General features: G+C 50.1%; 2 protein-coding genes across 3 annotated transcripts; one reads left to right on the top strand and one right to left on the bottom strand.

Moving 5' to 3' along the window:
• LOC123348218 lies at positions 1-18,157 on the bottom strand. Of its 2 annotated transcripts, none has more exons than XM_044985694.1 (6): positions 18,090-18,157; positions 9,290-9,361; positions 5,019-5,158; positions 4,295-4,508; positions 1,449-1,633; positions 1-512 (listed from the first exon to the last, which is right to left on the bottom strand). In XM_044985694.1, the coding sequence occupies exons 2-6, from the start codon at positions 9,306-9,308 to the stop codon at positions 456-458; spliced, it is 615 nt and encodes a 204-aa protein (XP_044841629.1). In that variant the 5' UTR covers positions 9,309-9,361; positions 18,090-18,157; the 3' UTR covers positions 1-455. The 2 variants fall into 2 exon arrangements, with proteins under 2 accessions (XP_044841629.1, XP_044841630.1); XM_044985695.1 differs by having other exon boundaries at positions 4,370-4,508.
• DNTTIP1 (deoxynucleotidyltransferase terminal interacting protein 1) lies at positions 14,485-27,722 on the top strand. Its single transcript, XM_044985686.1, has 13 exons — positions 14,485-14,593; positions 14,785-14,855; positions 16,017-16,113; positions 17,014-17,112; positions 22,555-22,623; positions 23,166-23,222; positions 23,530-23,591; positions 24,800-24,845; positions 25,384-25,442; positions 25,693-25,753; positions 26,204-26,275; positions 26,824-26,879; positions 27,241-27,722. Exons 1-13 carry the CDS (start codon positions 14,516-14,518, stop codon positions 27,377-27,379), a joined length of 966 nt encoding a protein of 321 aa, XP_044841621.1. The 5' UTR covers positions 14,485-14,515; the 3' UTR covers positions 27,380-27,722.
• The last annotated feature ends 31 nt before the right edge of the window (positions 27,723-27,753 follow it).

Raw genomic sequence — 27,753 nt, 5'->3', positions numbered from 1 at the left:
TGTATTTTAAAACAATATACAGAACTCTGAGAAAAACATCAGGAGTCCACGTCCCACAGAGAGCAGATGGCACCTCTCTTTCTCCAATCTCACCAGCTTCTTCTCTGTTGATCATGTTCACTCCCTGCCTCAAAGTGGCTGCAGAGAGTGGAGTGAGTCTTGTGTCTGGATATAAACGTTCCACACATCCCCCAAGACCTGAGCTTGGAGTTGGGACATTCAAAGCAGACACAGCGTTTTTCAAAAGGAAATGCTAAAAGCAGACTTGCGGCTATGGGCAAAGTTAGCTGACTTCAAGTCATTCAAAGCTACTGGAGTCATTTAAGCTCTGACCCTACTTACAGTGCTAAAGGTTCGAGCTGCAAATGCAGCTGCTCCTAGTTCATGCAAGCAAGTTCCAAGTCCTCTGTCAAAAAAGCAAATCTCTCTCTTTCCATCGTCTTCTCATTTCTTCCTTAAAGGCTTTCTCCTACTTTTTTCCTTCTCTTTCCTTTCAGAATGACGACAATCACCTAGAGAGAATCATTAAAGCAGAAAGGTTATTAGCTCCTGAAATTACAGCTTCAGCCTTAAAGGCCACACTTTCAGCTGGCCTCCACTCACCCTCAGATTATTTGCACATAAATGAGCCTTTGCACAGGCAGATCTGGAGGCTGAAGCCTAATTCTCCAATTTGCAAATGCAAGTCCCCTTTGCATTTATGTTGTTGTTCCATATTCAAGCAGCTATTCACATAGTTTTGCATTTACAATATTTTAAAGGACACTTTTGGAAAACAGGGCCGTCCATCTGAGACTCGCCTCAGCCCACCCTTACCCACAGTACTCCAGGCTGGGTGAGGCTTTGCTTCAGTGTGCTGTTGGAACCCACTGGGTTTTGGAGTCTGGATTAATGAGGGCAAAAGTTTCACTGCTGAGTGGGAGTCAAGATTATTCCAAAGCACCCTGGACTCCCTCTCCACTTGTTCTCTCTCCTCTAGGCTTGTCCTCTGTCTGACCCACCTTTGGCTGTAATGTAACACAAAGGGGATAGACACATTCTCACACAGAGGAAAGCAAATTGTATTCAGGATAGCCATTCTCCCACCCCTCTCCAGGAGGCACTTCTTCCTGCACAGCCCCAGGAGGCACCATTTCTGGAGAGACATAATGAGGGACAGGGGGCTGGCTGAGCAGGTTCGCTCTGAAGTTGCTCTTGGTCTGCAAGTCGATTCCAAGTGCAGCATGTTTATTATTTTCTCAAATCTCATCAGTAAGCAGCTCTCCTTGCATCCTCCTCTTGCCCCAACCAGAGACTCATTCCCAGGGGGCTTCGTGTCCTTTGGCTGGGACTCCCTCTCAGAGGGGGTGAGATGAGAGCTCTCCCTCACAAATTGCAGCCTTGAACTCCCATCTTCACTCCCAGGCCAGTTGACCCTGTAAAACCCTCCTGGCTCCACAGAGACTCACCAGAGCAAAGGCAAGGCTGAGCAGCCCTTTCCCCAAGTTGAGAGCCAACAGCCCCAGGACCGTAGCAAGGACAGGAACCGGTTTCCCCCAGCAGCAGGTGGAATTAGGGCTCACGCTGCTCCCTTGCTCTGAACCCAGCAGCAGAGTCCCCCTGGGTAATGTGGCCGACTGGAGAGTTGAGCACTCTGAGAAGACAAAAGGCCAGGTACAGGCAGTGCTAGCTCTACCCCAGGGCTGAGGTCAGACCAAAAGAAAGTGACCTCCCCCAGCCCCTACTACTGACAGCTAGACTTCACGCTGGGGGAGAAAGGGGTTCAAAAAACTGGGATCTATATGGGGCTTCCACACTCAAGTTACAAACTGCCACAACTGGTATCTGCAGCCCCACCTCTGACTACCGCGAGGGGATCTGGTGGGTTGTTATTCATGAGTAAATTAAAAATTAAATATATTGTCACCAAATTTACCCTCCTTTTCCTTGGGTGTGGTTTCAGGCTGACGGACTGTCTCCAAGCTGTACCACTTAGTGGGTCAGACCATGGCTTCCATTACTGGGACAGTAACTGATTTAAATAGAGTTACTCTGGATTTACACAAGTGTGACTCAGGTCAGACTCTGGCCCAGAGCATTTGAGGGCAGACAAGTAGAGAAAACCTCCCCACTCAATTAACTGGCCAACAGGAGGGTGGGTGAGAGAATGGGGGGTGAAGTATGTCAGGAGGTCCTCACCATCAGCCTGCACAGGACACAAATGCACCAGGCACAAGCAGGAGATGAGATACCAGGCCCAGAAATGGCTGAAGTATGAAAGCTGCAGCTTTTTGGCCGGGCAATAGTTCTTATTCCCCCGAGCCCCGAGGAGCAAGGGATGCAGGGGGAATTGGTTGGAACTGGACATTATTTCTATACCTCTGAACCAGTATGTGGCTCTTCACATGAAACCTAGAAAGACAAGATCCCTTCCTCAGAGTGCTTCCAGTCAGGCTCAGGGAGAGAGGCAGCTATTCGGGGTGGGAGGCTGCTGAGGAAATCTGTGTGGGAAGGCTCCTTGCAAGAAGCAGGTTTTAAGTACAGGTTTGCTCCACTCTTCCCGGCTGTGGCTCAATTCTGATGCCAGCACTGAGTGATCCACCTTCTTCTATTGCATTTCCAGTATTCCACACCTGGCAGCTTCATGGCTTTCATCCCAAACAGTCAGTTGTTTATCCTGCATTGTTGTTATTAATCGTTGTTAGACTGAAAACACCACTGAGTTAATTGCTCCATCTAGGTGGCTGGTGCCCTGGGAGGTGAGAACTGCAGCAAATAACAACTCACTCTGGATACACCCAGCTATTGATGTGAAATATCAAACTACCCCAGCAATAGCACACAGTGATCAGGTTTCAATGTACTGAGACTTCACAGCCCGAAGCCACACTACTGAGGCATGGTGTTAGCTCTCAGAGCTAAGCATGACCAGGCCAGGTCAACGCTTACATGGGAGACCTCCAAGAGAAACCCAGGTGCTGCAGGCAATGGAACTGGCAATACTCTAGCTTCTGAGGCAGTTCAGAACCCATGCTCCATCCCTAGAGGTCCCTGGACCCTTTTCTCAAGAGCAGGAGTGTTTGCCTTGGTTTCTTGGCCAGATTCCAATGCAGGAAATCAGAGTCTGGCTTCCTAAATCCCTGCCTGGATTTTCAGATGAATCAAATATTTGTTGTGCAGTGCCACTGGTGACTAGACAGTTGTACAGATTTCTAACCCAGACATGGCTGCATATAGCTCCTGGGGGAAGTGACATCTGTCTAAGTTCCTATACAGGCCTAAACTGTCGGTCAGGTACGTTGTATGACAAATGGTAGAGGAATTCAGGGACTGATGGTAATAATTAGGCAATCATTTCCATAACCTGGAACCCAAATCCAATTTCTCTTCCCTGTCCCAGGGCACTTTCACAAGTTAGCAATGCAGCAAACAAAGACACTGGGCCAAATTCAGCCCTGAGCAGATGTGACTCACTGATTTCAATGACGTGGCACACACTTACACCAGGGCTGCATTTGGCCGCTTGGTGGACAGTCCCACAAAGGAGTCCAAAGGCCCTTCTCTGGGAGGGCACGGTCCTGCAGCACTAGGAGACAGTCACAGGCTTCTTGCATTTGGCAACAACTCGCCATCTCTAGCCTGCATCCTTTTTCCACTTTTGTACATGTTAATAATTTTGAACCTTTGTAAAATACTTTTCTTAGTGTCAGTAACTCCATAATTTTAACAAACATTTCTTTATTGAAACGCACACAGAGAGGTGAATCTAGCAGCACTTCGATTTCACAAACATAGGGAAAGACTGTGCCCTGGTCCTGTGTGGCTATGCAGGAGAGCAAGGCCTCACACCCTGTGGGTGACTTTCTTGGGTCCAGGTGCAGGTGCAGGTGCAGAGCAGAGGCAGCACCCTTCCCCTGGGAGCAAGTGGGCAGAGTTCTGGCTGGCCTGGCCAGGCATGAGGGGGGAACTAAACTGCAGGCTCAAAAGGTGTCACAGCTCACTTCCCCCGCCCAGGTGCAAGAGGGGGAGCAGGAGAGGAATGGTGACTCTCCAAATCACAGGCCCTTCCTGGGCAGGCACAGCTCTATACTGCCCCCTACTCAGGGCTGAGGTTAAAGGCTTGGGAACTACAACGAACTGAACAACCTACTTTATGTACCTGGGTTATCACTCCAAATCTCATTAGTTTCTTTCTCCCATTGCCTTTTGCTGGAGGAAGCCAAAAGCTCTGTGCCACGTCTTTTTTCAAAGCTTTTGTATCCCTGTGATGTTTGGCTCTGATTCCAGCCCTATTAATATTGTGCTGCCAACTCACCTGATACCTGCAGGACAATGTCTGCCTGCTGATTGAAATGCCCAACTCTGGCCCACAGGGAACAGCGGTACGCACCAGAGTCCTCTGGCTGGACTTCAGGAATGACCAGGGATTGCTGCACATCCATCAGGAACTCCCTCTGGGTCCCTGAATACACATGCGTGCTGTTCTCATGTCTCCGAATCAGCCCCGTTTCATGACTCTCATTGGCTACCTGCAGTGCCCCAACAGAAGCGCCATTAGCATGTCAGATGTTGAACGGGGATGAGCAATGGACTGTTGCCAGAGATCTTAGATCCAAACATGCTGACTTCCATTTTTGTGCAAACATTTGCATGCACAGCTGACTGTGACCATAAAAGTGGGTGACGCTCCATTTGCTTGTATAAATTAGGTAGTGGGTCACCCAGCTAGCAGAGCTGCATGTGCAAATGAATGTTTCTTTCATATGAAACAGGTGCAGCCCAATTGAGACAACGTGCATGGAGGAGCTACCACCTCCTCCAAGAGTCCAGAGGAATAAGACAGAAAGAAGCACTGCCACAGTCCCTCGCTGGGTCTATTCTCCTATCTGCCCAACAATTCACAGCTTGTGAAATAATGTAGGGAGGACAGGATCCCAGGGAGACATGCGCTTGGTTTGGTGGCCATGAGAAGCTTATAATGAAATTTGCTGTGGCTCGGAATGGCTGTGACTTTCCAGGATGGTTAATAATATGGTTACCTTGTACCAGCCAATGGCCCAGTAGTTGTGCATCCCTCCAGCAGCAGTGGGACACGGTAGGATTGCTGTTTCCCCACACTGGACTCTTATGGACCCAGCTGCCACAGCTGTTCTTTGCAGAAACCATAGGCAACAAAGAGCTAGAAATGAGAGGGGAGAATCAGGGTTATTAGCAGCCTGCTTCCCCAGACTTATATCCAGGAAAGGCCACCAATAAATCTTTATAGCAACAGGAGCTGCTTCCACCGGGGCTGGAACCCAGGTCACTTTGGGAGGATTCCTTGTCAATTCTGTGCCTGCCCACTCACATGCCTCTTGCACCTACTGGCGCTTGCAGGTTCCAGCACACCTTCTCCATCTCTGCGTGACACACGCCTCGTCCCCGAGTCCTTTGGCTGAGCTGTCCGAGGAGTTACAGAAAGGTGACTGTTATTTCTCTGAGTTGCCATGAATTGATTTGAAAGAGACTTATGACATTTAAAGCACCTTGGTAACTGCAGAATGAGACCGAAGTCACTCAGTCGCCTTCAAAATGTGTTTTTAAATTTTACAACTATTATAAAAATCACAGTTTGCCTTTGTTTTACATATTGATCTACATGTTCAAACCTGGCTGCCTAAAGGTTTTCCCTACATCCAAAATTAGCCACTTAAATTAATTCTCAGAGGAACTGAGCACCTGCCATTCCCACTGGCTTCAAAACGAGTTGTGGGTGATCAGTGCCTCTGAAAATCAGGCCAATTTTATTTAAGCCCCTAACTTGATTTTTGTTTTGTTTTCTTCCTTTTCTTACCTGTATCAAAATACTTATTAAAATGCTCTCAGCATGGCCAGTGTCCCATGGACACTTATTCACTTCTAGGTGGGCTAAGAGTTTGGGTCTCGTCCCCACCTAGTCTTCTGTGTGGCAGCCAGGAACAGCTGACATGTACCTAGGGCTGGTCTACACTTAAAAGTTTTGCCCGCTAACAGAATGTTGGGAATCACGAGGAAAGGGAGAGATAATAGGACAGAAATCCCTGGTACACCCACACCTTGAATACTCTGTGCAGATGTGGTCGCCCCATCTCAAGAAAGGCATTAGAATTGGAATTAGGGGTTTGGAATGGCTTCCGTATGAGGAGAGATTAATAAGATTGGGACTTTTCAGCTTGGCCAAGAAATGACTAAGTGGTGATATGATAGAGCTGTGATGAAGTGGGAATGTTCTTAATGTTTTCTCTGAGTGCTGTGTGGGTGCCTCAGTTTCCCCTATGCATTTCTCAAGTGTCTAGGGGTGTGTGATTGTTGCAGAGCCCTAGGGAGCCAGTGTGATGCTGTCTGCACAGAGAATGGCCGACACTCTGTCTCCTGGCAACTGATGGCCTGGGCCTCTCCTCTGCAAAGGTGCCAATTGAAAGTGTTGGAGAACAAAGAGATCAGGTGCCTCCTGGCCTGGGAAAGAGACAAAGGCCAGAGGAGGGGCTGGAGAGTTTGCAGTTTGGAGCTGGCTGGGAACATGGAGGGGAGCCCAGACAGGGCTCTGGCCTCCCTGGCCCTCCAAGATGGACCTGATGGGGTCCTGTTGTCTGTACCTACAAGCCCTGCTTGGGACTGTGTTCCTGTCATCTAAATAAACCTTCTGTTTGGCTTGCTGAGAGTCATGGTGAATCGCAGGAAGCCGGGGGTGCAGGGCTTTTTCTCCCACAAACTCCGTGACAAGAGGTCTATAAAATCATGACTGGTGTAGAGAAAGTAAATAAGGAAGTGTTATTTACTCCTTCTCATAACACAGGAACTAGGGGTCACCAAATGAAATTAATAGGCAGCAGGTTTAAAACAAACAAAAGGACATATGTCTTCGCACGATGCACAGTCAACCTGTGGAACTTGTTGCCAGAGGATGTTGTGAAGGCCAAGACTATAGCAGGGTTCAAAAAAGAACTAGATAAATTCATGGAGGACAGGTCCACCAATGGCTATTAGCCAGGATGGGCAGGGATGTTGTCCCTAGCCTCTGTTTGCCACAAGCTGGAAATGAGCAATAGGGGATGGATCACTTGGTGATTCCCTGTTCTGTTCATTCCCTCTGGGGCACCTGGCACTGGCCACTGTTAGTAGACAGGATACTAGGCTAGATGGACCTTTGGTCTGACCCAGTACAGCCGTTCTTATGACATAGCTATGTCAGTTAGAGGTGTGAAAAAAATCACACCTCTAACTGACATTGTTATGCTAGCAACAGCTCCAGACACAGTTATACCAGCAAAAAAGTTATTTTGCTGATATAGCTTATTTTGTTCAGGGACTAAATACAAACTATACTGGCAATATACTGGCTTATAGCTTTTGCCAGTATAAGCTGTATGTCCACTACGAGGGTTTGCTGATATAGCTAAACTGGTATAGCTGTACTACAAACACCGTCTAGTGTAGACAAGCCCTTAGTAAAAAAAATTAACAAAAAGGTTCCAAACTAGGAACTAGGAAAGAGAGCCATTGCATCCTCTCAAGCCAGAGGTATGGAATTCTACACAGTCCTTCAGATGCTCTGCTTCAATGAATCTGTTTGAGTCACACTATAGGATCATAACACAGGAGTCTCAGACGCCGGGGAGAATGAACGAGAAAGCAATCACTTCTCTGACAGTGCGTGCACGCTCTTCATAGATGCGAGTATCTTCCAGGGCCCCCATTACCGTAGTCTCTGAGCACGTCTCAGCTGTTAAGTGATTTATCCTCACAACATCCCTATGAGGTATGCAAGTACCATTATTCTCATTTCACAGAGACTGTATGACATGCCCAAGGTCACACAGGAAGTCTGTAGCAGAGCAAGGAATTGTGTCTTGGGTCTTGTCTACAAAGAGACTTAGAGTATGTCTACACTTTGAGCCAGAGGTGTAAATTCCCAGCTCAAGGAGTCAGGCCTACACTAGCTCAGAGCGAGCTAGCATATGAAAAATAGAGCGTAGCCACAGCGGAACAAGCAGGGAGTGGAGTTAGCTACTCAGAGTATGCACCTAGTGTCTCAGGAGGATCACATTCAGAGCAGCTAGCCCTTCCTGCTGCTCATGCCGCTGCAGCTATGCTCTATTTTTAGCGCGAGAGCTTGATCAGAACTAGCGTGGGTATGTCTCCTTGAGCTGAGAATCATCCCTCCAGCTCAAAATGTAGATGTACCCAGAGTGAATGGCAGGTCAGGGTGCAAATCTACAGCACACTAGCTTGCCATGCACTAACTGGCCACATAGACCCTGCTATCACGCGCTAAGAGCTCTGTAGGGTAGGGTTTTTGTTACCATAGAGCCTTGAACACATCACAAACATTAATGTATTTAGTCTCAACCACACTGGAAGTAGGAAAGTATTATCCCCATTTTCCAGGTGGGAATATTGAGGCTCAGCGAGATTAAGCAACTTGCCTAAGGTCTCAGAGCAAGTCTGTTGTAGAGCCAGGAACAGAACCTAAATCTTCTTAACCACAAAATCATCTTGCATCCTTCTTTAGGCGACATCTGGGGCAGAGGATGTGTCTCCCCACGTATCTGGCATATTATTGGCACTGCCAGGATGCAAATCAAACAATAATAAGAGAGGAGGCTATTAGAGGAGAGGCCCTGATTGAATTTGGTTTTAAGAATAAACTCCACTCCCAAGTTACAGCCATTCAGACAGGTAATAACATTCCCCCTGGAATGTACCACACACCATCCCATAGTGCAGTGGTTCTCAAACGGTGGGCTGGGAACCCAAAGTGGGTTGCGGTGATCCCATTGTAATGGGGTCACCAGGGCTGGCGTAGACTTGCTGGGGCCTGGGGCCAAAGCCCAAGCCCAACTTCCTAGGGCCAAAGCTGAAGCCCAATGGCTTCAGCCCTGGGCAGTGGGGCTCAGGTTACAGGTCCCCCCACCGCCCGGGGCTTCAGCCTTTGGGTTTCAGCTTTGCCCCTCCTCCCCCCGCCTCTGCCTGGGCTGGTGGGGCTCGGGCTTTGCCACCACCACACCCTTTCCACCCCCGGGCAGCAGGGTTTAGGTGAGCTCCGTCCCCCCTCCTGGAGTCATGTCGTCATTTTTGTTGTCAGAAGGGGGTCATGGAGCAATGAAGTTTGAGAAACCCTGCCCTAGGGAATTCTACTTAACATTGGCCTGATCTGCTTCACTGTCAGGCCCTCACCTTGCTGGAACACACAGCCTGTTGCAGGGTACACTCCCCACCCTCCTGGCACGGAACACAGCCAACAAGAGAAAGAAATACGAAGGTGATGAATAAACGCCTAATGAGGACTCACCCAAGTGCAGGATCTCCATGGTCTGGGCAGCTTGCAGTCACAGGAGTACTTGTGCCCTCTAAGCTTCCTGTTCTAGTAAATGGAAACAAGTGGGCTTGGCTTTGCAGAAAATGAAAGCTGGCTCTTCATCAAACCCTGCTACACAGTATGACGTACTAGCTGGAACCCTAAATGCCACACAGCCTGAGCATGGGGGCAAAGGGATGGGTCACGAGTTCATCAGATTGTGATAAGGAATTTATTAAATTGTAACCGAGCATCTCCCCACTCTCACTCCTAGCGCCATTATTTCTTCCTTTCAGACTTGGGCAGCCATTGCTCTGCTCCTCCCACAAAGGGTTTCATGCTCCCTCCATGTTGCTCACTGCATATAGAACTGATCCGTAAGGCCAACACATTCTCTCCTTTCAGACTCCTCATCCACACTTCTGCTGGGATATCGTCCAGAAATCAGCCAGTCAACGATGACCATGCTGAAGGGTGCTTCAGAAGAGCTGATATTATTGATTGATTGTGGGGAAAAAACTTTTTAATTATTTCAGACAATCACGTTACCCACAAAATGCCTAATCCTGACCCAATTAAGTCAAGGACAACACTCCCATTGACTTCAATGGATACAGGCTCAAATCTCCAGTGAACCGATGTACCGATATGAGCTTATTACTACACTTGGCCTTCCTTCCCACTTCTCTCCTCTTGTTCATCACACTCACTTCCGGTGTCTTGTCTTGGACTGTAAACTCTTCAGGGACAAAGAGAGTTTTTTCCTGTATGTATGAAAAGCGCCACAGTACACGGGGGTGCCAATTCTGACTGATGTCTTTGGGTGCTATTTTAATGCATGCTGATAGATAAAATATAAGCATAGGCAGATAAAATCTGGCCAAAAATTAGTAAATCTTTGTCAAACAATATAATACAATATAATACACGGTAGTGTTCCTTTATATTGTAGGCTGGAGGCTTTGGAGAAGTCCAGTGCCTCCAGCATCTGTGAACTAGGCCTGAATGAAGAGTCTGAAAGAGATAACCCTCCCATCACTTGGCTCACTTTACTAGAAGAAATGCTAAAGTTTCACCCACCCAAATCAATAGAAAGGGCTTTTGTTTGCCTATATCCAAACCTTTATTGAAGCAAAAAGGTTTAGTTCATAAATGCATATGTTGAACCCTTCTGACTGTGCTCGGCTTTGTAACTGATCAAGATGAAGTTTTAAATCAGATTACAAAACAGGAGAGACATCTTTCATATTCATCCAATCCTAATGTTTCCTGGGTTGGTGAGGGAGGTGCAGAAGAGACAACAAGCTCCAGCTCCCAATGGAGGATTGGAGCTTCAACAACTTTTTTTCCCAGTTAAATTCCAGCTTATTTTAGATGGAATGAGGGAAATATTTACTGATGATATGATGAAGCAAATGGGTTAATGTCTACAATTGTGGTCCCTCTGACTTCCATAGGGTGAACTGAGTTAGATACCAAATCCAATCTTTACAAGATCCCTCTATTCCTGATTTGGAATTAATAGTACAATTTTTCTTGTATTTTTCAAGTTTAAAGCTATCTTAATGGGGGATACTTTACTAGACAAAACATCCCATTGTTCTTGTAAATTCAGCAGTTATAGCTGTGCACAATTTTGGACAACTACGTTTTTTTTCTTTGTATATACATACATTTTTAAAGGTTTAGTACAAATGACCTTGTGGAGAAAGACTGTTTCTTCATGTAGTATAAGATTTAAAATATTTAAATAGTCAGGCAAGTTCTAAGGGCTGGATTTCCTCTTCATTAACGCCCCATGACATATTTGTGTTTCATCTGCACACTAAACTGCAGTTTCAATCCACTTTTCTCTCCTCTTGCTTTATTTAGTTGTATTTTACTGCTTTAGCAAATACATATTTCAAGGACTGTAAATGATTGTAAAGGTCTCTGCAGCTGCTCTGAGTATGGGTTACACTCTCATGCTTCTCTGAGCAAATCTATAGGCAGTTTAACACCTAGCTACTTTATGGAACCAGCACCACACAGGAAGTGGGAGAGATGACAAATAACCACAGCACACATTCTCCAGTTCGTGTTGTCTTCTTTATGATAAGCCCCTTTTGGGTTGACAGAAAGAAGACCCTGCTAATTTCCTTGATTTAAAAATCATCTTATATAAATTTCAAGTGCCAAATTTCCCCCAGACTGATCTGTGGGGAGCCCGTAAGGATGATCTTTCAATGGCACTGGATTCCAAGTGCAGCAGCTTACGCCGTGTCCAAAATCCTTCTTGTGTCCCAGGATAGATCTACAACATCTGCCTGCAAATTCTGATGCAAAATCCTGGATTTTCATGCACACACGTATGCAAAACAGGCAGTGCCGCACATACATTTGAAAATCAAGATCTGTGTTGTTTAAAGGGCATTCGGAGGGGTTGAGGTGGAGCCAGCTGCTTCTCATTAGCTGCCCAGCATGCTGGGCACAGGCCGTGGCACAGTAACACAGACTGCACCCCGGCTGCTAGCATTTCCAGATGTTAACAAGAAGTTAGTTAGTAGGAGCATTGCCAGCAGATCGAGGGAAGTGATTATTCCCCTCTTTTCGGCACTGGTGAGGCCACACCTGGAGTACTGCATCCAGTTTTGGTCCCCTGAGTACAGAAGGGATGTGGACAAATTGGAAAGAGGCCAGCGGAGGGCAATGAAAATGATTAGGGGGCTGGGGCACATGACTTACAAGGAGAGGCTGAGGGAACTGGGGTTATTTAGTCTGCAGAAGAGAAGAGTGAGGGAGGATTTGATAGCAGCCTTCAACTACCTGAAGGGGGGTTCCAAAGAGGATGGAGCTCAGCTGTTCTCAGTGGTGGCAGATGACAGAACAAGAAGCAATGGTCTCAAGTTGCAGTAGGAGAGGTCCAGATTGGATATTAGGATACATTCTTTCACTAGGAGGGTGGTGAAGCACTGGAATGGGTTACCTAGGGAGGTAGTGGAATCTCCTTCCTTAGAGGTTTTTAAGGCCCAGCTTGACAAAGCCCTGGCTGGGATGATTTAGTTGGAGATTGGTCCTGCTTTGAGCAGGGGATTGGACTAGATGACCTCCTGAGGTCTCTAATATTCTATTATTCTAAATCCCAGCATAACATATGGATTGGTATCTGGTTAAAAGATAGGAAACAAAGGGTAGGAATCAATGGTGAGTTTTCAGAATGGAGAGAAGTAAATAGTGGTGTCCCCCAGGGGTCTGTACTGGGTCCAGTCCTATTCAACATATTCATAAATAATCTGGAAAAGGGGGTAAACAGAGAGGTGGCAAAATTTGCAGATGATACAAAACTACTCAAGATAGTTAAGTCCCAAGCAGACTGCGAAGAGTTACAAAGGGATCTCACAAAACTGGGTGACTGGGCAACAAAATGGCAGATGAAATTTAGTGTTGATAAATGCAAAGTAATGCACATTGGAAAAATAATCCCAACTATACATATAAAATGATGGGATCTAAATTAGCTATTACCACTCAAGAAAGAGATCTTAGAGTCAGTCATTGTGAATAGTTCTCTGAAAACATCCACTCAATGTGCAGCGGCAACCAAAAAAGCAAACAGAATGCTGGGAATCATTAAAAAGAACAGGAGTACTTGTGACATCTTACAGACTAACAAATGTATTTCAGCATAAGCTTTTGTGGGCTACAGCCCACTTTATTGGCTGCATAGAATGGAACATACACCTCTACCTCGATATAACGCAGTCCTTGGGAGCCAAAAAATCTTACCGTGTTATAGATGAAACTGTGTTATATTGAACTTGCTTTGATCCACCAAAGTGCGCAGCCCCCCCCCCTCCCCCCGAAGCACTGCTTTACCGTGTTATATCCAAATTTGTGTTATATCGGGTGGCATTATATCGAGGTAGTGGTGTATAAGAAGAGTGTGTGTGTATATATATATACACATACAGAGAAGATGCCATACCAGCTCTAAGAGGCTAATTAATTAAAATGACCTGTTATCAGCAGGAAAACAACTTTTGTAGTGATAATCAAGATGGTCAATTACAGGCCGTTGACAAGAGTGTAGGACTAGTTATCATAAGAAAATAGATTCAATTCGTGTAATGACTCCCAATCTCTATTCAAGCCAGAGTTAATGGTATCTAATTTGCAAATCAATTCAAGCTCAGCAGTTTCTCCTTGGAGTCTGTTTTTGAAGTCTTTCTGTTGCAAAATTGCCACCTTCAGGTCTGTTACTGAGTGGCCAGAGAGGTTGAAGTGTTCTCCTACTGGTTTTTGAGTGTTATGATTCCTGATGTCAGATTTGTGTCCGTTTATTCTTTTACATAGAGACTGTCCAGTTTGGCCAATGTACATGGCAGAGGGGCATTGCTGGCACATGATGGCATATATCACATTAGTAGATGTGTAGGTGAATGAGCCCCTGATGTGATTAGGGGTCATTAAGAAAGGGATAGATAATAAGCCAGAAAATATCATGTTGCCTCTAAATGTACCATAAATCCATGGTACAACCCCATCTTGAATACTGTGTACAGATGTGGTTGCCCCATCTCAAAAAAGAGATATTGGAATTGGAAAAGGTTCAGAAAGGGACAACACAAATGATTAGGGGTGTGGAACTGCTGCCGTATGAGGAGCGAGTAATAAGACTGAGACTTTTCAGCTTGGAAAAGAGACGACTAAGGGGGGAAATGACAGAGGTCTCTAAAATCATGACAGGTGTGGAGACGGTAACTAAGGACGTGTTATTTACTCCTCCTAACACAGGAACTAGGGGCCACCCAATGCCATGAACAGGCAGCAGGTTTAAAACGAACGAGAGGCCGCGTGTCTGCAGTCAGCCGGTGGGACTCCCTGCCGGAGGAGGCGGTGGAGGCCAAGCCTAGGACAGGGTTAGACCAGGCCCCTCACCGGGATGGTGGCCCTGGCCTGTTAGCCGGAAGCTGGGAACGGGAGACTCGCGGACTGTCCTGACCGGGGGTCTATGGGCCTCCCCAGCCGGACTCCCCGCCCGCGCCTGGCGGCGGCTTGGCCTGTCCGCGCTCCGACGGGACGGGCGGGGGCGGGGGGCTGCCCAGAGCCCCTCACCACTGACTGGGACTCAGCCCCCCCCAAGATGGCGGCCCGGTTGCCATAGCAGCCCGTCGCGCTTCCTACTGGTGAGTGCGTCGCAGAGGTGATGACGTCAGGGCAGTTCCGGTGCGGCGGGTGGGGATGGGGGCCGCCCGGGATCCCGAGCAGCAGCCGGGGCCGCCGGGGGCAGGGGGCCCGGAGGAGGGGGACGGGCAGCTGGTGAGCACGGGGCGGGGCAGTGACAGGAGGGGGGGCGCCGGGCGGCCCCCGCTCTCGGGGCGGCCTGTAGGGTTCGCCCGACAGCCCAGAGCCGCCCCCCCCCGCGCCCCGCCGGGGCCCTGCGGTGGGCGGGGGCAGGGCTCCTCTCCGGGCACACTCGCCACAACCCCCCTCTGCTCCTCCCCCTGCAGAGCCCCTGGAACATCATGATCAAGCACCGCCAGGTGCAGCGGCGGGGTCGGCGCTCGCAGATGACAACAAGGTACGAGCTGCCCCCGGAGCTCGCCGTGCGGGGATCGACAGCAGGTGCCCAGCCTTGCTCATCCAGACACCGGGCACTCCTGGGAGGCGGCGGCGGCGGCTGCTGCTGGAGACGCCGTGGGCTCCCTGAAGGGTCTCGCTGCATCGCGAGCTGTGCAGGCACTCAGGGATTATCTTGTCTCAGGCAGTTAAAAAGAGCCTCCTCTGACACCCACCAGACCCGCCAAACAATAGGATTAAACCCAAGCAAATGGGGCTTCATACCAGGAAGAAGCAACATGGTCTAGAAGACTGAGCAAAGGCACAGTGTATAGGAACTCAGAAATTCTAATCCTGGCTCTGCCATTAACTCCCTGTGCGGTGCTGAGCAAGGCATTTTGCTGATCTCAGTCTTGGTTTCTCTGGCTGTAAAATGGGGCTCTTTACCCAGGGAAGTAGTGTGTGTAAAGTTCTTTGAAGACTGAAATGCTCTACAATTGCTAGGTGGTGGTGGTGGTGGTCACTGTGAGATGTCCCAAAGTCTAGTGGTAGCGCAGGTCACTGGCTCAGCAGCCTGTTCAATCCTGGTGAATTGGAGATCCATAAGAATGGTCATATTGGGTCAAACCAATGGTCCATCTAGCCCAGTATCCTGGCTTCCAACAGTGGCCGATGCCAAGTACCCCAGAGGGAATGAACAGAGAAATTATCAAGTGATCCATCCCTGTCATCCAATCCCAGCTTCTGGCAGTCGGAGGTTTAGGGGCATCCAGAGCGTGAAGTTGGGTCCCTGACAGGTCTATCAGTGACTTGGCTAATAGTCACTGATAGACCTGTTCTCCAGGAACTTATCTAGTTCTTCTTTGAGCCCAGTTATACTTTTACATCACTTGCAAACCACACTCCTCTCTAGCTGATGCTTCAGGCAGTGATGAATTCAGAGGGGTGTTGGGAAACCTAGGTTTGGAGTCAGCGGGTAATTCTGCTGCTAGGTTTGGAGTGGAAATAAGCTTGCAGCCTGTGTTGTTAGAGTTGTCCTTTGTAGAGCTTTGTAAACTCTGGTGGACATCCACATGGGGGAGAACATTTGGGACAGCATTGTAGAGTGGGATTCTGGGCCATGGGGATTTTCTGAGCGCCGTGTGGCAGTAAGGGCGGGTGGAGTAATTTATCTCGTGTTCAGCTTTACAGATCCTGCCGTCTCCATGGATTTGCTGCGAGCTGTTCTGCAGCCTAGTATCAATGAGGAGATCCAGATTGTCTTCAATAAATACATGAAGGTAAAAGCTCACTAGGAAAGGGAAATCTCTTGGGTGGACATCAGCCTTCTACCTCCAGCCTGTGCTATTAGGCACTGACCCTGTGAAACCCCAGCCCTGTCGCCCTCTTTACATACACACACAACCTTGTGAACTGGATAAGAAGGGCAGGTGAGGGCTGCTCAGTCTAACCCTGAAAGGGTCACACTCAGAGGGCTCGCAGTCCCTTCTGGAGGAGTTGAAATGCACACAGTTAAGATGAAACTTTAAAAATGAGTTCTGCTGGACAACAGCGAGTGACCAGAGAGGCTGGAGTCTGCTCCCAAGGGGCACGGAACTTCCTAATGGGATTGCATCCCATGTGCTCAGTGCGGACCCTGATGACCATGCGGTATTTGGTGGTTGTGACGCAGTAGGGACTGTCTGCATGGGGGATGGGAGAGCAGAGGGTGACTTTAGGTGAGGGACAGGACCCTGAGCCTGTAACCTGAGCCAGGGGAGTCAACACCTTTGCCCGGGAAGCTGGACAAAGGAAGAGAGCCTGCTGGAGAGGTTTTTAGTTTGTTTTGGGCTGGCTGGGAACCCCAAGTCCGGGGTCTAAGATCCTTGCCCCCCAAAGGGACCTGGCTGAGGGGTCCTGGTTGTACCTACAAGCCCTGCTTGGGACTGTGCTCCTGTTGTCTAATAAACCTTCTGTTTTACTGGCTGGCTGAGAGTCATGGTGAATTGCAGGAAGTGGGGGTTGCAGGGCCCGGACTCCGCCACACTCCGTGACACTTGTAGCATGAGCAGAGGTGTAGCATGAGCAGCCCCTGACTTTGTCTGCGCAGATGAGAGCCTAGTCCCAAGGAGCCAGCCCCCTGTGAAAAGAGGTTAGAGCAGCCAGCGTCATTCTAACCATCTCTTGGGGCTCCTTTCCAGTTTTTCCAGAAGGCAGCAGTTAACGTGAGAGAGAACGTCGGGGAGGAGGTGGACCCAGAGCAGCTCATCCAGGAAACATGTCGGAGCTGCCTAGAACAGGTAGGGATGTACTATTGCCACACGCAGCTGGGGTCACCGCCCTCTGGGAGTAGCCTTGTAAGAAAGAACCCAGGGATGGAAATATCTGCCCCACAATCTCCTGAGGATACAGAACATCACAGGCTGGGTGCCCAAAACCTCACAGTACAAAATGTCCTTGCTAACATGCCTTTGTATCTAGGTCAGTGATACTCAGACTGCGGCTCACCAGCCACCAGTGGCTCCTTAATGTGTCTCCTGCGGCTCTTTGCATTACATGACGTGTGTGATTTAATTATTAACCAATCAGGGTGCTTTTACTGTGTTATTAAGAGTTGTAGTTAATAAAATAATAATACATGGTCAGTCATTTTGCTCCGAGAATTATACAGTAAATGAAACAATGAATTCACATTCCTGTGGCTCTTTTGGGTAACGTTGATCGCTAATTTGGCTCCCGAACCCCTGAGGTCTGAGGGAGAGCTGGTTGTATGGAGCAGCCAGCAGAGGGCTCTGGTGGAAGGAACTGCATGCTCTTCTCCAGCTCATGCACACTGTGGTGATGTTGGCCTCAAAAGCATGACCCGGATGAGGAGCCAGGGGTATGGAGTCAGCTCCTCTCCCACCCCTTTCCCTAGTTCTGTCCAAGTCTGGTTGATGCAAAGCCAACCAACACGGAATTTCAGGGGCGAGTCTAGGCCCCCATCACTGCTGTAACCCAGTCAGCCTTACAGCAGCCGTGCCTGGCCAGGGGGTTGGGACCTTCCCTTTCACGTCCCAACCGTGACACTGTTCTCCAGGCCTGGGGCACCTGAAGGTCAGACTCTTGCCGTGTGCTCTGCAGGGGGCTGCCCCTTACAGCCAGCCAGAGTCTGGCGCTGGTGCAGAACGCGGCCTGAGCGGGGCACTTCTCTGGGAGCACATGGCCCCATGCGCTGGGATTGGCACTGGCTACCCATTGGTCTCTGCAGCCCTAAATCGCCTGGGACTGGCCTTACCTCAGGGATCAACTCCTCTCTCCCTGGGCCAGGCCTCCACCGCCTGTGTTGGAGAGGCACTCAAATTGGATCCCTTAGTTATAGAACAGAGAGGGCGGCTGGCAGGGCACTGTTTGTGAGGGCCCCAGGATTCTGGAACTTGCTCTCCCTGGTCTGAAATACCCAAATGTGGTGGCCTTGGAGGCACAGTGCAGAGTCCTCTGTTTGATGCAGGTTTCATAGAATCTCAGGGTTGGAAGGGACCTCAGGAGGTATCTAGTCCAACCCCCTGCTCAAAACAGGACCAAACCCAACTAAATCATCCCAGCCAGGGCTTTGTCAAGCCTGACCTTAAAACCTCTAAGGAAGGAGATTCCACCACCTCCCTAGGTAACCCATTCCAGTGCTTCACCACCCTCCTAGTGAAAAAGTTTTTCCTAATGTCCAACCTAAACCTCCCCCTCTGCAACTTGAGACCATTACTCCTTGTTCTGTCATCTTCTACCACTGAGAACAGTCTAGATCCATCCTCTTTGGAACCCCCCTTCAGGTAGTTGAAAGCAGCTATCAAATCCCCCCTCATTCTTCTCTTCTGCAGGCTAAACAATCTCAGTTCCCTCAGCCTCTCCTCATAAGTCATGTGCTCCAGCCCCCTAATCATTTTTGTTGCCCTCCGCTGGACTCTCTCCAGTTTATCCGTTTCGTTCAGGTCATGTAGTGTGGGGCCCAAAACTGGACACAGTACTCCAAATGAGGCCTCATCAGTGCTGAATAGAGGGGAATGATCACGTCCCTCGACCTGTTGGAAATGCCCCTACTTATACAACCCAAAATGCCATTAGCCTTCTTGGCAACAAGGGCACACTGTTGACTCATATTCAGCTTTTCGTCCACCATAACCCCTAGGTCCTTTTCTGCAGAACTGCTGCCCAGCCATTCGGTCCCTAGTCTGTAGCAGTGCATGGGATTCTTCCAGCCTAAGTGCAGGACTCTGCACTTGTCCTTGTTGAACCTCATCATATTTCTTTTGGCCCAATCCTCTAATTTGTCTAGGTCCCTCTGTATCCTATCCCTACCCTCCAGCGTATCAACCACTCCTCCCAGTTTAGTGTCATCTGCAAACTTGCTAAGGGTGCAGTCCACACCATCCTCCAGATCGTTAATGAAGATATTGAATAAAACCGGCCCCAGCACCGACCCTTGGGGCACTCCACTTGATACCAGCTGCCAACTAGACATGGAACCATTGATCACTACCCGTTGAGCCCGACCATCTAGCCAGTTTTCTCACCTTACCGTCCATTCATCCAGCCCATACCTCTTTAACTTGCTGGCAAGAATACTGTGGGAGACTGTATCAAAAGCTTTGCTAAAGTCCAGAAATAGCACATCCACTGCTTTCCCCTCATCCACAGAGCCGGTTATCTCATCATAGAAGGCAATTATGTTAGTCAGGCATGACTAACCTAATTGGAGGGGCTGAGGTTTTGCGGCTCAGAATGAGGAAGTGGCAGGGAGGAGCCCATTGTGTAGGTGGCTAACTGGCTGAGTTCCTATCTGCAAAATTATTCTAATGCTGGGGTTTGGTTAATTCTAATTATCTGTTGGGGCACCTCCATTCCAGGAGAGGCGTGTGTCTGATCTTAAATTTGAAGTAAATAAATCTTAATTGGATTTCACAATTTTCTGCTCATTAATAGAGAAGAGCTACAGACTCCCAGGGAATGATCAGCTTTGCCTTTCCTCAGCCAGAGTTTGCACCCTAGAGAGTTGGAGAGCACTTACTAACATGTTACATCAGAACGGGCATGCTATGCGGGGCAACAGAAGCCACTCTCTGCACTGAAGCATACCTTAATCTTCTGAGGGCTCTGAAGTGAGGGCTCGATTTTATTGTACCCTCCTTTAAATCATGCCAAACAGTGTGGACTTATGGAAAATAGATCTTGTGACACTAACTTGGTATTTTTTTTATGAGGTTACAAGTGTGGTTGATAAAGAGAATAGTAAAAAAACCGAGGAGTCCTTGTGGCCTCTTAGAGACTAACGTGCCTTATATGTACTACTGTGGCTGTAGAGCATTTGACTTTGTCCTGTACATTTAGAATGCTACAAAATGAACATGGTACACATGAACTGGATTCCAAAGGGGGACCTGACACTCTCTAATGTAAACAGGCACTCATCATCAAGCAGGTGTGCTTTTAGTGGGGTCCCGCAGGGATTAGTTCTTGGCCCCACGCTGTTTAATGTTGTTATCAATGACCTGAACAAAAACCTAAAATCATTATTGATAGAGTCTGCAGATGACACAAAAATAGGGGAGTGGTAACTAATGAAAAGGGTCAGAGGGGGAGCTGTGTTAGTCTGGATCTGTAAAAGCAGCAAAGAATCCTGTGGCACCTTAACGTCAGTTAGTCTATAAGGTGCCACAGGATTCTTTGCTGCTTTTAATGAAAAGGGCAGGTCACTGATAGAGCGGTCTGGATCACTTGTTAAGCTGGGTGCAAGCAAACCATATGCATGTAATATGGTTCAGTGTAAACCTATAAATCCAGGAATAAAGAATGTGGGCCAGGCTTACAGCGTGGGGGACTCTAGCCTGGGAAGCAGTGACTCTGAAAAGGACTTGGGGGCCTGTGTGGATAATGAGCTGAACACAAGCTCCCAGGGTGATGCTGTGGCCAAGAGGATGAATGTGATCCTTGGATGAAGAAAGACGGGGAAATCAAGTAAAGCGGTTACATGAACTCTGTTTTTGGCACTGGTTCAGCCGCTACTGTGGCCAGTTCTGCTGTCCACACGTCAGGAAGGATGTTGGAGATGGGGGATCTGAGATGAACTATGGGAATGATTAAGGGATTGGAAAACCTGCCTTTTAAGGAGCTCAATTTATTGGCTGTGCTCCCCTAAACAGCCAGGTGTGGCCTGGCCCAGGACCTCTGCCCCATCTACACACCCCTGTTCCCTGACCGCCCCCAGAACCCCCACCCCTGACTGTCCCCGCCGCCCCATCCAACCCCTTCTCTCATTCCTGACTGCCCCTCCCTGGGACCCCTGCCCCATCCAACCACCCCTTCTCCCTGACCGCCCCCGGAACCCCCACCCCTGACTGTCCCCGCCGCCCCATCCAACCCCTTCTCTCATTCCTGACTGCCCCTCCCTGGGACCCCTGCCCCATCCAACCACCCCTTCTCCCTGACCGCCCCCGGAACCCCCACCCCTGACTGTCCCCGCCGCCCCATCCAACCCCTTCTCTCATTCCTGACTGCCCCTCCCTGGGACCCCTGCCCCATCCAACCACCCCTTCTCCCTGACCGCTCCCGGAACCCCCACCCCTGACTGTCCCCGCCGCCCCATCCAACCCCTTCTCTCATTCCTGACTGCCCCTCCCTGGGACCCCTGCCCCATCCAACCACCCCTTCTCCCTGAAGAACCCCCACCCCTGACTGTCCCCGCCGCCCCATCCAACCCCTTCTCTCATTCCTGACTGCCCCTCCCTGGGACCCCTGCCCCATCCAACCACCCCTTCTCCCTGACCGCCCCCGGAACCCTGCCCCTGACTGCCCCCTGCTGCCCCATCCAACCCCCCCTTCTTCCTGACTACCCCCCAGAACCCCTGCACCCATCCAAACCCCCTCGTTCCTCGCCCTCTGACCTCCCCGACCCCTATCCACACCCCTGCCACCTTACCACCACCCCAAACTCCTCTGCCCTCTATCCAACCCCACCTGCTCCCTGCCCCCTTACCACGCTGCCTGGTGGCTGGCGGTGCTGCAGCTGCGCCCCCTGGCTGGAGCCAGCCACTCCACCGTGCAGCACAGAGCACCAGGGCAGGCCGCAGCTCTGCAGCTGCGCTGCCCCAGGAGCTTGCAACCCCGCTGCCCGGAGCCTTGCACCAGCGACGCGGCACGCTGAGGCTGCGGGGCTGGTGCCAGGAGCTCAGGGGCCGGGCAGGAGGGTCCCGCAGGCCATAGTTTGCCCACCTCTGGTCTAGCAGATGAAAGTCTAACACAATCCAACAGCTGGAAGTTGAAGCGAGACAAATTCAGACTGGAAATAGGGTGCAGATTATTAAAATGAGAGTAATTAGCTATTGTGACAATATACCAAGGGACATGGTGGATTCTCCATCACTGGACATTTTTAAATCATACGTGTATGTTTTTCTGGAAGATCTGCTCCAGTTCAAACAAGAATTAATTCAGGGAAGTTCTCTGACCTGTGTTGTTCGGGGGGTCGGGGCAGTGTCAAACTAGATGATCAGCTGGATCCCTTCTGGCCTTTGTGACTCTGCGTTCATGTTAGTCCAGTGATCTGAGCCAGATATGCCACGTGTAAAAGTTATTATAGGAATCAAATCCATCTGTGAATGCCTCTTGGGGGGAGAACCTGTCCCACATCTAGCCTCCTTCCTTGTCCTCTTGGGGCGCCTGAAGTACAGCAGCTTCCTGGAGGCAGATAACCCTTCCCTCTCTCCCCACAGGCCAAGCTGCTGTTCTCTGATGGCAAGAAGGTGATACCCAGACTGATCCATGAGCAGCCAGTGCCAAAGGTAGAGCTGCTATCACAGAGGGCTGAACTTCAGGGACCTGGGCTGGGAGTCTGGGGTTGGGCTTCTAATTGCTTTTTCTCTAGCAGTGGCTTGGCAGAAGCTAGGAGAGGCCCATAGCAGTATTCGATTCTTACCTGTTGATAGTGATGATCAAGAAATGGAACCAGAACCTGTAATGGGGGTGGAGCAGGGATCTCCTAGCCAGTCTGTCCTTTGTAAAGCCACCTGGCTGCAGAGGAGACCTCTGTGTAAGTGGATTTCTGGCCTCTCTGTCAGTCCTTCTGATGAGGAAATGGAGTTGAGGAGAGTGAAGGCTGGGAGAGGAGAGGACTTGGACAGAGCAGTGAGGGGCCCAGGCCTGGTCTCTGCCTTGGGCAGGTACAACCCCATGTGCCCATCTCTAAGGATCAGGATGGGGTGGTTCCACCTGCTTGAGTGGCACGCATTTCTAGGTGCAGTAGAGAAGATAGTAGTTGTCTGGGTGGCTAGAGACTGGGGAGGGAGAAGGGCTGTGTTCATCCCATCGCTAATTTCTTTGCCAGCGTGCCCGGCAGATGGAAGAGGAATCGAGTCGGCGAGGAAGCCCTGTTCCCAAAAAGGTAAGGACCATGCAAGGACTCCACCCCGACACACTGCCTCATGGGGAAGCTTGGCCCTCATTTCTTGTGCAGGCCTCACTGGCTGCTCCCTCCCTATGGCTGAGAGAGGGTTAAGAAGGGGGCAGCCCCCAGGGCAGCCTGTGGCTCCCACTCTGCTCAGCAATGCTGGCTCCTTTTGCCCTGTCTCAGCATTTCTTATAGCTGCGCTTAACAGTTTCATCATGTGGTTGGGAGAGCTGCCTTCCCAGCAGGGAATGCACGTGTGCTTCTCAGGTGAGTGAGCAAATGAGGGATTTCTCTCTTGCAGAGGAAGGGGCGACCTCCAGGACAGAGCCTGCTGAATGATCGTGGAGCCTCAGGTGTGGCCATGTAAGTGTGGCGATAAGGGGGGAGACACAAGGCTGGCTGAGGAAGGGTAGGGCAGCCCAGCTATCTTTCTCCTGGTGTATCTCACACAAATGGATTGCCAAGTGGGCAAGATGCTTTCAGCTGAGGTTGACTCATCCTCTCTCTGAGTCCAAGCCCTTCAGGGAGGCAGTTCCAAACACGAGAGCTGCAGGGCACAAGGTTCTTGGCTGTGGTGAGATTGTGCATATGGTCAAACAGGAGGCTCAGGCGAGGGGAGTGAAGACACACGTGGTTGGCTGGAGCCTGGCCACGAAGGGGTTTAAATGCAAGCTCAAACAAGCGAATGAGGAACCTATAGATGGGAGTGCTATGGCCCCACTCCCTGCCAGTTAGACGGCAGCATAGTGCATATGCTGGAGACAGGAGGGCAGGGACTCAGAAGCCATAGAGAAGGAAATTGCAGTAACAGAGTTGATGAAGATCTGCTGAGAAGATGGAGACCTGCATAGAATGTGGGCAAGTCAAGGCAGCTGCACACAGGGGCAGTGAATCGCGCAGGTGACAATGACAGATTTGCAGCAATGGGGGATGTAGAGGAAAACTCATGGCCAAGCTTGGCATTCAGGGTAGGGCCTCTGGAGGGAAATGGAAGGTCTGAGTCAAGAAGGAAGAGGAGTGTCTGGAGCTCAACTTGGGGGTTCCTCCTGGCCAAGAGAAGCCTTTCTGTGTGTGAGACCTGCACAGCTTTTCTTCAGCTAAATGAGCCTGGTCAGTGAGGCTGGGGGGAGGGTCACGGAAGGGCCTGAAATGTGTAGCTGAGTATTGTCAGGTAAGGTTCAAGGCAGGGATCAGAGGAGCCAGGGGTAATACAAGAGAGCAGAGGGCCATGAGTCTTGTGGGACTCTGGAGAGGAGAGGGGTTGATGCGGAAGAGGATCCAGCACCAACGAAATGGGTGTGTGGGGGCGGAGGGAGATTCGGGGTGCTCTATCTGGAGAGGGGGAGGGGATGTATATCCCAATCAGGAGAGCAGAATCATTTTAGGCTGTAGGCAGCTTGGATTAGTAAAATCTAGTAGGGCTGGCAAGATGACCAGCCCTCCCGACAGGGTCTGCTCCTGGCAGGCCCTTTCCTAGTGCTTTTTATCCAGTGTTGATTTCAGTTCTTCTGTGGCTTCTTGGCATGAGCCCTCTGGGAATTCAGGCCTATTATGTGTTCTTTCCCCATCAGGTGGAAGCTCAAATCTTGTGAGCCAGTGCGCCGGGAGGGACCAAAGGTACAGTGTGCAGCTGGCTGTCCTTTCACTGGGCTTGGCTCAGCTCAGTAGTGCTCCATGCAGCCTCCCTTCTCCCCGTTGCCTCTGGCAGGGATCATCTTGCCACCTACAGGAACAGAGGCTGATTCCAGGCCAGGCTTTACCCAGCTCTGCCACCTCCCTGCAATGACAAAGAGGGGAGAGCAGTGGGCTGGGTGGAGGCCCTCGTCTCCTGCCTCCATACCCACAGCCTGTGAGCACTCCCCAGTGCAGCCCAGCAGCTTGGAGGACGTAGACTCCTCCTGGCTATGGATGATCTGTCCCAGAGCAGCACGTTCCACTGGGAAGGGCAGAGAAACTCCACTGCCTGTTCGATCAGTCAGGGTATGAGGTGTATTTTCCCCTCCATGGAGCCCCCGAGCCTGCAGCTTGTCAGCCCCACCAGAGCCAGTGGGGCCCCTGCAGGAGTTTGCCACAGAAATCTGAGGCTCAAAGTGCGGGTGCTGGATCTGGATCTTCTGGGTTTCTAATCTCTGCCCCTTTCCCAATCGCTCTGTAGTGGGATCCAGCCCGGCTGACTGAGTCCACAACCTTTGTGCTGGGATCTCGAGCAAACAAGTAAGGAATGGCCCTGTGGGTTGCTGGCTCTGTGCCCTGTGGTTCTGGGTGAGGGGAAGAAGGGGGCAGCGGCACTGTCTCTGGGGCTGGAGCCCATGGTGCTCCTCTGACTAGTTAAATATCTCTGCTCTCTGAAGCAGAGTGGGAAGGACACGGGCTCTGGGGACAGAAGGAAGCCTCCATACATCATACTTCAGCTGCCCCTGTGCACAGGCCTAACCCCCCTTCCCCCACCATGTTCCTGTTTCAGGGCTCTCGGAATGGGAGGAACCAGAGGGCGACTCTACATCAAACACCCCCATCTCTTTAAGGTCAGAAATGTCAGCACAACGCTTCCTTTTTGGGGGTTTGCTCAGGACTTGCTTGTGCGGGGGGGTGTAATATATACTTGTGCTTATATGTTCTGTCCCCTCTCACACCTGCTGACGTTGCTTGTCGTCTCCTGGGGCAGGGACTCGAGTACATTGTGGATGTTACCTCACAATAGATTTTAAAATTGTATTAAAGCTAATGTCATACACTAGACTTGCTTCCTGTGGGGGGATGAATTTGCCTGGCCCAAGAGGCTCTGCTTTGAGGAGTAAGCAGCATGGGGCTGAGTCCTTATTCATAGGAAGATCTCTTACTGGGAGACATGGGGTTACCCCCTGGGTTTCCACAAAGAAGGACTGGGCCTGGGCTCTGTGTCCACACCCAGAAGTTGCCCCATGATGGTGATGGTATGTTGCTTGTGATGTTCTCACCTTGCTGCTCTGTTGCAGTATGCGGCTGATCCTCAAGACAAGCACTGGCTGGCAGAACAGCAGCACATGAGGGCCACAGGGGGCAAGATGGTGAGTGTGGCCAGGCCTGGCTCCTGCCACAGCCTGGGATCTTGATGGGGACTGAGAGAGAATCATAAAGTAAACTGGTTCAGAATTAAAGTGTGCAAATAAGCAGAACCCAGTGCAGTAAGCAACAGGGATTCCAGGGGCCTGGGTTTGCTGATGGGCTCGTCCATACCGCAGCCCCTTTCAGAGCACCCTCTGGCAGGCCACTCTTTGCACCTCGTCACTTGGGGTTGAGATTTGGCAGCTGTTGCTTCAGCCTAGGAAGTCACCAGCTTTGATGCAACTGTTATGATGGTGAGGGTTTGTAAGAGTGAGCAAGGTGGAACCGTGAAATGCAGAAAACCACTTCCCCTGGACTCTCAGGAGCAATTCTGCTCACACCTGACCTGGTTTCTTTGAGGTATTGGGGGAGGGGTGCTATTTACAGAGCTAGCGCCGCTACTTCATGCCGGCAGATCTCATTTCTCAGTAGCCAAGTGGAAAATCTTGTTAACCTGTGTATGTTCAACCAGAATGGCTCCTAACCATCTCTTGTTTCCCAATTGCTGCAGGCCTACCTCCTCATAGAGGAGGATATTCAGGATCTGGCTGCCAGTGATGATTACAGGTGAGGCAAGCTGTGCTGAAACCTCTGCCCTTATAAAACAAGAAATGACTGGGGGAGGGCATGGGGGAGTCATCATGTCCACAGGGCACAAGAGAGCGAGCAAGGTCCTGCCTAGTATTGTGCACTACCAGATGATCTCAGCACGATCTTGTGCTCAGCACCCACGACCGGGATGAGACTTCTCAGCACCCAGTGTGTGCCCACCATGCTGCACTCTCCTGAAAATCAGACTTCTCATGGGAGCCCTGCTCTCTGGAAAATCTTACCTCAGTAGTGGGTGCTGAGCTTTCCTGAAACTGTGACTAGACAGTGTCTGTGTCCCTCCCCACATGCTCACTCCTATCTCCCACTTGCTCGCCAGGGGCTCTCTTGATTTGAAGCTGGAGGAACTAAAACCTTTTATCCCACCGGCATGGATGACTGAAAAGATGCAGAAATATATGGAGACACTTCGCCATGAAGGGGACCCACAGCCTCCAGAGGGAACCCATGAAACATAAGAACCCTCACCCTCCCTGCCAAGCGGCGCCCAGTCACAACATGGACTCTCACGGGAGTTTCCCTATCTTTCCTTCCTTTGTGTTCCACTGGACATGTTGGGGCTTGTGCTTTTGTTGGCCCAGGTACCAGAATGCTGCCCACAGGGAAAAGCAGTGCAGCAGCTGCGATGAAACCTCCTGAGAGCTGTTTGGGCTATTCCCCTTAGTCGGTGGTGGCTGGCAGTAAGCAAAGTCACTGGCTGCTTCCTGCTTCTCTTCAGAGCTGCACTTTTCTATTTGTGTGAACTTCGTGTTTCAGATCCTCTGTGTACAAACAGATTTGTAATAAATGCTGCTGCCAGAACCTGCTGTGCGCATGCAAAGGTAGTTACCGT

The sequence above is a fragment of the Mauremys mutica genome, chromosome 13 (assembly GCF_020497125.1).
Source record: "Mauremys mutica isolate MM-2020 ecotype Southern chromosome 13, ASM2049712v1, whole genome shotgun sequence".
Taxonomy (NCBI): Eukaryota; Metazoa; Chordata; order Testudines; family Geoemydidae; genus Mauremys; species Mauremys mutica.
The sequence above is the reverse complement of the archived record's forward strand: the minus strand, read 5'-3'. Positions and strand labels throughout refer to the sequence as shown.